The 14,277-nt window shown below is 44.8% G+C and overlaps 1 protein-coding gene across 1 annotated transcript; it reads right to left on the reverse strand.

Moving 5' to 3' along the window:
• Positions 1–6,757: 6,757 nt before the first annotated feature.
• SLC52A3 (solute carrier family 52 member 3) lies at positions 6,758–13,308 on the reverse strand. Its single transcript, XM_075845488.1, has 3 exons — positions 12,269–13,308; positions 9,454–9,577; positions 6,758–6,970 (listed from the first exon to the last, which is right to left on the reverse strand). Exons 1-3 carry the CDS (start codon positions 13,303–13,305, stop codon positions 6,758–6,760), a joined length of 1,374 nt encoding a protein of 457 aa, XP_075701603.1. The 5' UTR covers positions 13,306–13,308.
• Between the last annotated feature and the right edge of the window lie 969 nt (positions 13,309–14,277).

The following is a 14,277-nucleotide window of genomic DNA, read 5'->3' on the forward strand; positions in this document are numbered from 1 at the left end:
TACTACATTTCCATTTTGCGGATATGCAAATTCGGATGTACTACGGACCGTATTTGCGGACAGCGTGCCAGATATGCAGATGACTTGCGGATGACTACAGATCCATATTTGCGGACTGTAAAAAAAACACTACGGTCGTGTGCATGGCGCCTTGAGGTTGATTTTCCTGTGCTGCGGTGTTACGATGCAGTTTTTGGTCCCCCGGTTTGTACAGATTTTTGCGACACACATAGCGGCCAAACTGCTGTTTACCTGCAAAAACAGACGGACAAAACTATCCCGGTTTGCGATAAAACCTCGCCCGCGCAGTGGCCGCTAAGTGAGTCTGTACCGTTGATGCTGCACTCTTTATTTCTGTTCACTTTGTATAAATTTAATACAAAATCACCATTTTCTTTCCGTATCTGATCGAAGAGCCTTCGGGGATGATATGAGGCCCCTGTATGGGGACATAGAATGGAAAAGTTTAAGATCCTATTGATTTTTTTGCTTACGTGGAACACTCAGCTTAGCCGTCCTCGCCAAAAACTCAATAATCAATGGATTAACAAGTATCACAAGCTCACTCTGGGGAAGACAAATCAGACTCTTTCCCGTGGAGGATGGAATTAGAAAAAGACCTACTCGCTGCAACAGATATACCAATAAAACATATACATCAGCCACTTTTTATTTTTTTTCCCAAAATGCGTACAGTCCGTTTTGTCTTGTGCTACAATTTGAGGTTTATAAAATAATGCTGGCTTGGTCTCCAACCATTGTTTATCACCCATTGCATATACTTATAAATATATATATATATATATATATATATCATAATCGGAGACCATCGTCTTAATGGACTCATTTAGTATATGGATCTCAGCCACAGGCAATCAATTGAGTTCAATGGGAGCTGTAGAGCAAGGACCCGTGTACTGATTATCGATCTTATAGAGAGTGCACCATGTGGAGATTTTACACAGTGTGCAGCATATGGATTGGGAGGAACGCCACTTATATGAAATCTCATGTCTATGGCCAGCTTATAGTGAATATTTTTTATTTCAATCGCTAGAAAAAAATCTGTACTGATTCATTTCTAAATATATGTTAAAAGGGTTTGCTGAGCTCAATTTTCTGCATGGACAGAGCGATATGAAAAATTTCTGCTGCCACCACTAGGAGGAGCTCAGTAGCTAATGGAATACTGTTTATACATTAACCTCTAAAATAACACTGTATGCAGTAAGCTCCTAAGCTCCCCCTAGTGGTGGCTGCAGGCACACAGAATTTTATTATGAAACTCTGTCTATGCAGGAGATTTGGAGCTCTGTATCAGAAAAACTGAGCTTCGGCCCCTATAAAGATATATTATGAAGTTAATCAGCACAAAATGTTGATGATAAAAAGCGGAGATTCAGGTTTACCTTTTATAGATGTATAGATCAATCTACCTGGTGCTGATGTGGTAACCTATAGAATACAATGTACAGATAAGACAACCTTAAATGTGTCGTATGGTGGTAATTCTGCAATATATTCGGTCACTGGTGGTCACCAGCAGATTGACACGGACACCCACCGGTCCAATCCTTCACTATGGATCCAAGGCAAGTTGCCCCTTTATAAAAACTGCCCCATTGCCCTATGCCAATAGGCTTCATGTTTTCATATGTATTTGTAGTCCCTTACTAGGACTGTTTTGGAGCAGAGTGCTATTATACGACAGTCCTCTCTATTATTCCTGTCATTCTTGGATAAGGGATAAGGATCTTCCTATTTCAAGAGCGACATATATTTAAGGGGATATCTCCTGCAACAGATCAGGTCTTCAGGGATCTGCGATGAATGAATTCTGCCTCCATATTAGACAATTGTTCTGTAACAACACGAAGCAACGTTTTCATGTTTACCTCCGGACTCCTGTTAGTATTTTCAGTCATTGGATAATTGCGGCCTCATAAAAGCAGCGAGTCGTCATTAACACCATGTGCTGTGTCAGCAGGCTCCATCCTCTCCCAGAAGCTGACTCAATACCCGGGATTCAGGGCTCTCATATGAAGGAGCGCGCTGGGGATTATCTGCCCACTGTCTCATTATTTTGCTCCGTCCTACAAATTCCTTACTAAACCTCCGTTTTATTATTTATACGTTTTATACGCTGCAAAACTCAATGTGAAGAACTAGACCTAGAGATGATGAGGAATATTGGAGGGGCTTCTCTAACCTTGTTCTGTCAGGGTTGAACCAACACTGCGGAGTCGGAGGCTCGTAAATGTGGCTGTTCATAGGGATTTATAGTCAGCCCTACACAGGATAGTAGGGACCCACTGTGGAGCCCCATAAATTATTCTTGGAAGGCTCCTTGGCGGACACATCGAGCTATGCTGGATTAAAATACGTTGGGGGGAGCCAACACCGATCGTTTCCATAGAGCCCCACTGACCCAGCTTATGCCAAAAGAGCGACGAAATTCGTCAGTGTAACTTTTTGTCCCACTGTATAGAATAGCAAAGTAGACTACGTTATTCCATGCAGAGGCACACAGGAAAAAAAACGTACACCACACGGTATAAGTATTTTTTTACAATAGGATCCCATGGGCAACGTATGGCACTTTATACCTTTAGGCCACATGTCCACATTGCGTATTTTGCTGCGGAATATACACAGCAATACTGCAGGAAATTCGCAGGTATAACGCACCTAAATGTGCGGTTTTTGCTAGGTTTATCAGTTGCGTTTTTTACGTTTTGCAGCATGAATATCTGCGTTTTTATGCTGCGATTCCGCCGCAAAAATCTCAACTCAGAAAAAATATAAAAGTCTTATACTTACCCAGAATTCTGTGCTTCTTTTTCCAGGCCGGCCTCCGGGGATGACGTTTCATCCCATGTGACTACTGCATCCAATCACAGGCTGCGGCGGTCACATGGGACGAAACGTCATCCTAGGAGACCGGTCTGCAGTACGTCAGAGCGTAAGTACGGGCAGGGATTTTTTTCTGCTTCTGTTTTCCGCAGTGGAAATTCCGGCCAAAAAACTTCAACACAATTTGGTGCGGAATTCCCGGTGGTCGCCAGAGCGGATACGCTGCCTAAAAGTTGCTCAAGATGTAAAAGGAATATGTCACACATGAGACCACTTATGTCATTTATTTGCTGCCATATATTTCCAACGCTGCCTGAAAATGGGGCGAAATGTCTTAATCAATTGTAAAAAGTCTTCATCAGCAGCGTGAGGACCCGCGTCATTACATCAATCCCCACCATTGACGATTTATATACATTGGGATCAATGGTATAAATATAAGGGGTGCAAACGTTACAGTCGTGCCTGGTCCTAGTGTTTTGAAGGGGCTCCAAGCCTCACCTCTAACTATAGAACTGTAAGAAGTGGACGTTCTCATGTCCCTACGAAAAATCCCACAACCTGAGACGGCCCCCGCCAAAGCCTTTAAGACCTTCAGCAATCAACCAGTGCACTGACTGTCTCAGATAGCCTTGAGGCCAAAAAATCATTTGTAATATTGATCAGCAAGGTTAGAAATTTTCAGCCGTCATCACTATTGAGATGTATGTTTCGACAGTAGGAGACTGAATGACCCAAGGTAGTAAACGGCATGTAGAAGAATAGGTCTAGGAGATCAACAGTATTGGTGTGCTGGGAATATAGATCATGATTGTACGGTTGGATAATGAATGATCAGACCTGACTCTCCACACCGGTTGTGTTTTGGCCATCCTTGTGATGCTCTGTACAGAATGGGTCGTGCACTTTCAGTGTTAGGTCAGAATTATTGAGGCTTTTTGAAGTTGCTGAGACTCTTTTGTCATTCCGCTTCCAGGTTAGGGATTGGGGGGGGGGAGCAGATGGGAGAGGAATGGTCTGTCCACCCCTCCAGGCTGTAGCAGGAGCTCGTGAGAACATTGGTTGACCAGGTGGTGGCAGTCCCCTGACCAGCTGCAACTCAGGATCCATCTGACAGGGAAGGAAGCATTGTCACACATCACTTTGCATCTCAATGCAGCCTGCTGCAGTGCTACAAAGGAGCAAAATGAGCATTTTATTGTCTTTGAGTTCATTATCCGGGGCCGTCATAATAGAGAGGAGAAAGGAAAACTCCCATGTGACTGGTGGAGAGGACACCCAGCGGTAAATGGCTATTTATATTCACATTAACTCTGTGTCTCCGCTCACATCGCTCCTTACAACTTCTCTGGGTCTTTTCACTCCATCGACAAGACAGAATAACCTGGAACTTTTTGTAGAGGGTCATACGAGGGCATCTTGCGTGACCACCATATGGAAGGTGAACAGGGGATATGTGAAGAATACTCCAGGCAATGGGTAGTTTATAGGCTGGAGCAATGTGCAAATTGATGAAGGAACTGGCAACATTACTAAGGCACGTGGCACTAAAAGCCTCACTGGTCGGTTTTGTTTATAAGCATTATATGACTTTCCTATTGATTTTACCAGGATCTGGTGACAGATCTGAGATCTATGGAGGTGACCATACAATCCTGGAGGTCAGCGGGCGGCTCGAGCTGGCCACACGCAGTCAGATATCTCACTGTTGGAGACACATTGGCTAATCCCGATACCCCGATGAAAAAAAAGGAATGATCATTTTAAAGGACTAGTATATCCAAAATGTAGACAATGTGTTACGCACAGTGCAGGGCCTGAGGGGCGGAGCATGACACATGGATTGTCTCTTTGGTGGTCTTTGAATCCCTGTCATGCTCCGCCCCCTCAGGCCCTGCACTGGACATAACACATTGTATACTTTATATCTCAGAGATTTTAGTAAACATTACCAGTTCCCTGCACGGTCCAATTATTGTTAAATCAAGCAAAAATATTGGGCTGTGTGATGTTTTTTAGGTGATGCCTTCCCTCCGTTGCAAAGAAATAAATATACACACTTGGCAGATGCTTTCCTAGGAAAGAACCCTTGTGATCAGGACATCCGACCGTGTCGATCATGTGATCAGTTTTAGTAAGCAAAGGGTAGAATTATCTCAGTTTTAAATTAGCACTCCCTAGTGGCTACTGAGGGTCCTGCACGCCTTGCACTTTTTTTTTCCCATTAGTGCAATAAAACTAAGGAAAAAAAAATGATAGACTGTGGACAAATCTCATGTTCCTTATTCTGGCTTCATCTGCAGTAGGGACTGTGCACTCGCAACCAAGAACCCAGAAAGCCATTTAATTAGAGAGCTAATAATTGTCATGGAACGCTGCATATCACTTCACCGCAGCTTGTAATTGATAAACAGAGGCCGGCAGCTGACGCTCTCATATATTCTGATTAGGGACAAGGTGCAGACACAGATCCCCTATTGTCTCCCCTTTGATCCCATTTCAGACGAAGACCGAAACGTATAGGAGGGACTCAGCTGCACCTTGCATTTTGACGGCCAGACCCTTGTCACTCTCCAGAGGATTGCAAATGCTTCCTGCCAGGTCTGCGAGGGTTAACGTCTGTTCCCCTGCTACTTAATGAGAAAACGACACGCACACGCAGCAGATGAGACAAAGACGGTTTATTTATCACTATTTGGGGAAATTCATAGGGGTGAGGGCTGGGATCTGCTGTAGTGCCCCCGGCGCTACACCATGTTCTCAAGAAAAATTGGAGAAAAAACCTAATAGGGCTACAATCCATTTGATGTCCACTAAAAAAGAAAAAATGTTGGGGGCACTGACAATCAACACCCGGTGGCATTTGAGGGGTAACATTGCAGGGGAGAAAAAAAATGCACAATTTTTTTTTAATAGGCACTGTGTATATGGAAATAAACCCTGGATACTATACTGAACGGCCACTTTATTAGGGACACCGGCCCTTTCACGACTGGAGGTTCCCTGTGACACGCGAGCCCGCACGCAGCGTAAAATCAAGAGAACAAGCTTTCCATGGATGTTTCAGTGTGAATCCACATTAGAATGGGTTATTCCAGCGATCTGAGCCACTTCGGACGAGACATGGTCATCGGTGCTAGACTAGCCGGGGGGCCAGGATTTGAAAGACGTAAAAAAAAACGCGTAAAGAACTGCAATGCTGCGTTTTTTATGTGTGCAAAACGGTCACGTTCGTGTGAATTTAGCCTAAGAGGCGGTGCACAGTCAAGGAAATTGCAGCCAAATGCAACGCTGGTGCTCCAACTCCGAATGCACAATTCGACGTCACTCGGCACGGATGCGCTATAGCGGCAGACAACCAGTTCAATTGCTGTCCGCCCGAATGGCAAGACTTCAGTGGGTAAAAGAGCGCAAAAATGTCATCACTGAGTAGTGGAAAATCAGCGCCTGGTCAGATGATCCTGATCTCTGCGACACCGGGCTGATGGGAGGGTCAGAATTTGGCGCGGGCAGCATGAGGCGATGAACTTTTCATGTCAGATGTGAACAGTTCAGGCTAGTGGAGGTGGAGTCATGGTGTGGGGGATATTTTCTTGGCACACCCCGGGTCCTCTGATACCTGTGGATAAAAGTTACCTAAGCATGGTGGCCGACCAAGTTCATCCCATCATGGCGGCTCTTTTGCCCTATGGCACTTTAGCGGAAACTGCGAGAAGCGATCCTGTCCGCATGGACCGTAATTCCTGTAGAACGATTTCAGCACCTAGTGGAATATATGTTGTGACAAATTGCTGCGGTTCTGAAGACCAAAGGAGGTCCGACACGCTACTAGATGGGGGTCTCTAATAAAGTGCCCATCCAGTGTATATAGAGGTGTCTGTTTTTCTATCTGAAGTGGACATTCTTAGCTAGGACAGTTCATATTGCAGAGATCAGCCGATCTGAAGAAACTGTACACATTGACCAATGGGAACATGACAAGAGCCCCGATCATGGATCCTAACTGCACCACCGCACCACACCACACGAGGGCACTGTAATTTTGGCTGCGGAGAATGACTCCAATCATGACTTTAACGTAGCTGAGGGTCCCAATAAAGAGGATCCAGGAGATCACCTGAAAAGACAGAGCCAAAGAGTCATAATAGAGAATTTTAGCAAATCTTAAAGGGACAGTGTTCCAATTTAAAGCTATGTTTTCGCTCTGCAAAAAAAAGGTTTCCCTGTTGATAGATAAACTGGTAGAAGTGTCGGTATAAGCTGTACACTCCTACCATTGGTGACCTGCCATCACTATCTATGTCATATCACCCTTCATGTTTCCGCACACTGCAGTCACCATTATGTGTGATCGGCCTGCCTTTCTAAACATGCAGGGGCACATATTTAATAAGCGTTGTTCTAGAAAATGCATCTCCTAGAAGACACACAGTCAAGGAAAACACTATACAGGAATCCTTTTTATGTATAAACTTGTCCTAGGGGGGCGCTGTTAGTAAACAGAACATTTTGTACATTGTGTTACACAGTGATATTATATGTCCATATATGATAAAATGGTTTTCTGTGTCGCCAAATATTTTTTTTTGTGTATAATATACATCACAATTACTGCTTACAGCCCCTTTATGGAACGTTTTACCCTAATATTCCCTGGATTGTGGGAAGAACTTGATAATTGACATTTTCAGGTTCTTGTCTTGCAACATTTTTAGATCCACATTTATTGTTCCCCTAAGGGGAAAAATCTGCTCCGCTCTAAGGGAATCATCTCCAGCGCAAGATCTCACCGAAAAGAAATTGGAAATCAATTGCGTATCCAGATAAAAGACGCCTGGAATATTAATTGCTGTGCCACAGGTGCCACTGAAATTATTTTGTACGTTTGTCCATATTCTGGATTTCTGCAAGAAACTATAGATTTACACTCATCGGCCGGATCAATGTTGTCTTGTGGCTTCTGCATTACAGCTTCATTTCAATGGCAGTGCTTTGGATCAGATGCCTTGTAGCTGAAAATCGGAGCCACAGCGCCCCCTTGTGACAGGACGCAGTTACTGAACACGACCGTATCTGTGCTCCGCACAAGCTCTATAGCGCATGCACACGACCGTATATTTCATCCGTAATTACGGACCCATTCATTTCTATGGCCGACGGACACCTTCCTGTATATTTACGGGAAGGTGTCCGTGCCGTAAAAACCTTCTGTAAAAAATAGGACATGTCCTATTTTTTTATTTTACGGACCGCGCTCTCATATTTTATAATGGGATCCGCGGATGTAATTATGGACTGTGATTACGGGCACGGCCGTTTGCATGGGGCCTGAGTTGTACATAACCGTAATATAGCAGTCTATATGGCCTGTATATGCCTCCGATTTCATGCAGCGACTGTCGGATTCATACGTTCATGTTACATGTTCTATCAAACACCGTATTACGCAGATATTCTTCGCTACAAACATTGCTTTTAGGGAATATGTCCCTAATACAACGCCATACAGAGGCACCAAAGTGGCGCAAGGAGTTCCTACAACGCCATAGTATGGAGGGTCTCCATGTGCCGTACATGATGCCTAAAGCCATATTCACGCAGTTTTGTATTGCGCCCGCTGCTGTTAATACCGGGCAGTAAGCAACAGACATAAGCTTCTCTGCCCTCAGCTTAATTCCAATTTTGACTTGATCTGAGACAGACTGGTTGCTATGCATATGCTGCATGACAACGCTATTTAAAAGGCTGTAGTAGTTAGGCACTGTCTCAAAAAGCAACCAGACTGAAAAGGAGTGAAATAGCTATGCCAATCTCCATAATCATATTTTTCTAAAAATAAATGTAGGCAGAAAATTTATTCAAAAGCTTAAATGAACCGTGTTATACCTAGTGCAGGACCTGAGGGGGCGGAGCATGACACAGGGATTCAAATAACACTGAATAGAGAATCTTTTGTCATGCTCCGCCCCTTCAGACCCTGCAACAGGCATAGCACAGTGTATCAGTTTGGTCCGGAGTATTTCTCTAAAGTGATAATCATCTCATTCCTTAATAAACAACTGATAAAGAATAGGGACATAGACTGGGATATGGTGATGCATTACCCTAAACGGGTCATCAGCACTGCCTCCTGGTGGTCAGTCAGTGAATACACCCTCATGCTTGGTGTAACTACTTTTATTATTTCTTTCAGACTATGTATCTTCTTACTTGTTAGACACGTCCGTGATTTTCGGGGCGGCTGGCCGCGGAGTGTCACCCGCGAGCCGCCCGCAAATCGCGGGCCGTGCACCGTGCATTATTTTCTATGAGCCTGGACCGCAGAACACGCCCGTAATAAGACATGCCCGTTCTTTTTGCGGTCCAGGCTCTTGGGCCATGCACGGACCGTGGAAACCACGGTCGTGTGCATGGCCCCATCGAAATGAATGGGGCCGCATTTCACCCATGGATTTTCGGGGGAATTGCGGCCGCAAAAGTACGTTCGTGTACATGGGGCCTTACTCCATCTATACATTTTCCTATTTCTTGTTCCTGAAGACCCTATATCGGAACTTTGTAAGTACATACAGTGTTAACAGATGTAAAGTTCATACTTACAATAAGGACTACTCCCCAGTTAGTGTGTAGCAGGATAGGACATGGACTCATCACCGCTGTCATCATGTTATACGCCCCAAATCCTGTCCCCACCACTGACAACAACACAAGAATAATGAGGGACCTGGAGGTGTAATATATAAGTATTAATGATTGTTACATCTGCAATGTTACCCACGTATTTATGATAGGCTCAGGAGTAACTGCATTGTGCTACTCACCTTCATGTCATACTCACAGGGGACCGGAATGTAATATGTGGTGCTGCCTGCATGATCACCGGTGACAGTAGTGTTTCCCTCATTTCACATTCACAGGGGACCGGAATGTAATATGTGGAGCTGCCTGCACGATCACCGGTGACAGTAGTGTTTCCCTCATGTCACACTCGCAGGGGACCGGAATGTAATATGTGGAGCTGCCTGCACGATCACCGGTGACAGTAAAGTTTCCCTCATTTCACACTCACAGGGGACTGGAATGTAATATGTGGAGCTGCCTGCACGATCACCGGTGACAGTAAAGTTTCCCTCATTTCACACTCACAGGTAACCGGAATGTAATATGTGGAGCTGCCTGCACGATCACTGGTGACAGTAGTCTTTCCCTCATGTCACACTCACAGGGGACCAGAATGCAATATGTGGAGCTGCCTGCACGATCACTGGTGACAGTAGTGTTTCCCTCATGTCACACTCACAGGGGACCAGAATGCAATATGTGGAGCTGCCTGCACGATCACTTGTGACAGTAGTGTTTCCCTCATGTCACAAGCAGCTCTGCCATGTTATTGCCCTCCAAAAATCTCAGGTGAGTGTGGCATGGAGAGTCGGATATTGGGGTAAATGGCAATTGATGGATAGGTGGTTAGTACCATATAGTGCGGTTACGTATTAAATCAGTGAGAATTTGACCTTCTTTGGCCCAGGGTACCACAGCGCAGGTTGTGTTATGAGATGAAATGCAAGGACTACAAGTCACTATGAACTGGTACCTACGAAGTCCGGAAGGAAGGACTGTACTCTGTCCTCTCAAGGTGTCGCAACCGAGGCTGATATGCTGCCATCAGACAGTCATAGGTAATGCTGCAAAAGTCAATGACTTGGACAGTTAACTTAGGCCTCATGCACACGACCGTAGCCCGACCGTAGCCGTGTGCACGGCCGTGATTTTCGGGTCGGCCGGCTGCGGACTGTCAGCGGACTGTCAGCCGCAAGCCGCCCGCACATGCACATGGCCGTGGCCATTGTTTTCAATGAGCCCGGACCGCAACTCCGGACCGTAATAAGACATGGCCGTACTTTCTGCGGTCCGGGCTCCCGGGCCGTGCACGGACCGCAAAAACTACGGTCGTGTGCACGGCCCCATAGAAAAGAATGGGGCCGCAATTCTCCCGTGGATTTTCGGGGGAATTGCGGACGCAAAAACACGGTCGTGTGCATGAGGCCTAAGGAGAGTAATACTGGGCTGCAATGAAACCACCTACTTTTCGGAGAAAAAGCTTGTCACATGTAGCGTCAATCCTTCCGCAACGGAATTCATTGCAGAAAATCCGCAGCATAATTCAGTAGCAGCAGAGTGGATGAGATTTGAACAGATCTCCACCCACTGCGTAAATGAGGAGCGGAAAAAAACACTCAGAAATTGACCTGCGGTGCGGTTTTTACATTTATACTGCGGAATCGCTCTTTTCTGTTGCGGGTTTTCCCCATTGAATTCAATGGGAACGTAAAACCAGCAAAAAAGATGTTGCGATTTTTGCTGCAGAAAAGCCAATCACAGGCTGCAAGGGTCACATGGGATAAAATGTCATCCCAGGAGATAGGGCTGCAGGACGGCAGAGGGACGCGTCGCTATGGCTACGGGTAAGTATAGATTTCTTTTTGTTTTTACGTGCAGTTTTCCACAGAGGAAATTCAGGTCGAAAAACTGCATCACAATTTGGTGCAATTTTTCAGACGGAATTCCCTTCGCCGTCCAGGGCTCATACGCTGTGTACTTTTACTAGAATGTCTGCTCTGTGTGAACGAACCCTTAAAGTGTAGGTTCATCTTCAGGAACCATCACTTGTCCATAAATAAATTGTATAAACATCAGTTTCCAAATATTCTCCTCTTCTACCTAACACATACTCAACTAAAAATATATTCATTAAAATGGGTTCTCCACCCACATTTGCATTTCCAAAAATCTGATTAATATAGTAGCAAGAGTAGAGACCGACTTAGTATGAATACTGCTAAGCCTCCTTGCCTCTTGTGTACCCTCAAATTGTGCTGAAAGCCGAGGAAAAGAAGCTTGGTAGCCATCATGCAATGCCATTCCTCATCTCAGATTGCATTATTAATCAGATTTTTTTTTTATATATTCAGGTGGAGAACTTCTTTAAAGTGGTTCTCCACTTTGGACAATCCCTATTTGTTGGAAGGGTCCCAATAATCCAAAAAGTGTCCCCATGCTGGAACCCCCAGCGATCAGCTGTATCTGATCTATATCTGTGTTAAATTTCCCTGCAGCGCCACCACAGGGGAAATGAAGCATTACACAGTGTCCATTCATATCAACGGGTTGTCTGCGTAAAACAACAGCGAATGATGCTCTTTGTAACCGCTCTTCACTGTGGCCAAGGACCTCCCTCTATTTACCCAGATTTGCCTAATCGGGTACTGGAAAATGGGTTTTTAAAGCTGTACAACCCCTTTAAATGGATGTGCTGAAAGTTGTTCACTACATAGCAACATTTTTGCAGTGTCTTATCATGCCAATATTTTTTCTCCCATTATTTCATAGCTTGGGCATAAACACTGACACTTACCTGCTAGGTAGGAACATGGCAATAAGACAAGCCAGAGGATTAGCCATGGCGCCAAGGGCAGAAGAAAGGTGATAAGCCAAGTTACCATATGGCATGCAGGAGTATGTCTGTATAGATGGCAGGACACCATTGGTGAGAGCATTTACCCATCCGGTAAGAAAGTAAATGACAGCATAGCGGCCCCAAGAATACTTCTCTTTATAATTATCCAAGTCTGAAGAAGTCCCATCGCTAGGAATGATGTCTTCTGTGCTCTTACTTGTATCAGAAGACCGCATGTTACCTGATTGATTCACATCCGTTGTTGAGTAAGAATTAAGGGTGACCGTACTTTGAAGCAAAGAGGCGTTGGAGTCTTTCTGGGATAGTCTTGTTAAGAAGAAGAAAGCCACCAGGCAGAAGACCATCATAATGGACAGAAGAAACAAGAAGACTTGAACTGAGAAGTTGGCTGGAAAGTACTGGGTTTCTATGTAGTAACCGCTGTCTGTAGAGTTTTGCCAGCCTTGCGTTGCGTTCTCGTTCCTTGTAACGTTATTACACTTCATCATCCCGACACCTTGAATCAAGGACAGTAATCCTGGGATGAGCCCACTGAGCCCCTCGCCAATGAAGTACGTAGTTATGTATTTGGGTTGCAGCTTCATCATGAATGGCAGGAAGGTCACCGATGAAGTACAATCCACCATTGACAGGAAGAAGGTTAAGATCAGGAATCCTGTACTGTGCATTTGCCCTGCAATCCAAGTGGTTTCTTTCCAGAAGAAGGCCATGAGGAACAAGGCCAGGATTCCCAGAACAATAATGGTGTAGATAACAGGGACCTCATTCAACCGGCCCGGCTTTAACTTGTGCATTACAGTAACAAATAGCGGCCCAATGTTGGCTATTTGGATGAGGACGGTCAGGTATGACGGTAAGTACCATCCTTCGGGAAGATCATTCACAATTAGTGGAAGTTCTACCCATAGACCATTGATGGCAACCCATGCACCAGTGCCAAAGATGCATGCCAACAAATGAGTAACAAAAGCCATGTCTAACTGCCTTGCCTAGTCCACCAGTTGTCCAAGCAGTAGAGACAAAGTGTCCACCAGGAACGTCAAGGGGTCATCAATGGTAAGAGGTGAAGCTGTTCAATTGCCGGAGGACTTCTCTGTCCAAGTAGACATCAGCTCTCTGACCTCCGTTCAGCTCCTTAAAAAAAAAAAAAAGCAAAACATTGGTAAAAGTTTTCACCTAGAATTACTGAAGCTCAACACTTTCCAGTAAAGTATCTGAGAACCTGAAGAAACAATGTTTCTAGACAAAGTCCACATTGTAATCTCAGACTCCTGCATTATCACATATCGCTGTAACATAATACACCCAATATTACCCATTCCATGCCAGGGCTGAGTATTAATGGCCGGCCAATTCTGATATGGAACAGTTAAGGGGGAAGTGGGGACGTCTGGAGAGTCAAAGTTCTCTCGGCAAATCACAAGGATAAAGAAAGAAAGAAAAGTATCCTTGTGTTGTGAGCGAGAACAACCCGTATTCCGTCCTTATGTGTAGGAGAGTAACAAGCGCTTTCTGGGATCCGGGCACTTACAAAATACTCTACATCTTATCTCGTCTTCTGTAACCAAAGTCCAGTCTGTCATGAGCCGGCTTAACTCCTAAACCTCATATATGAAGTAGCCAAATCCATAAATATTTTTTAATATGAGTTTATTCTCACAGAAGGTGCCAAATCGTGGAAGACGTCATGTCCAAATTCCTGTTCCGAAAGTGCAGGTGGCATCGCCTTCGAGTGATTATCGTCCAATCACGTTAACGTCGCATGTCATGAAGGTCCTGGAGAGGATGATCATCTAAAGTCTCTGGCTGAGGGTTATGGAGATCCGTTACCATTCAGATACCGGAGGGGTATGGGATGAGGATGCAGTGATTTATTTATCTGCTCCAGAAAACATATTGGTGTCTTGACCGGGGTGGCAGCGTTGCGTTGTTCGGATAATGTTTTT

The sequence above is a fragment of the Rhinoderma darwinii genome, chromosome 13 (genome assembly GCF_050947455.1).
Source record: "Rhinoderma darwinii isolate aRhiDar2 chromosome 13, aRhiDar2.hap1, whole genome shotgun sequence".
NCBI lineage: Eukaryota > Metazoa > Chordata > Amphibia > Anura > Rhinodermatidae > Rhinoderma > Rhinoderma darwinii.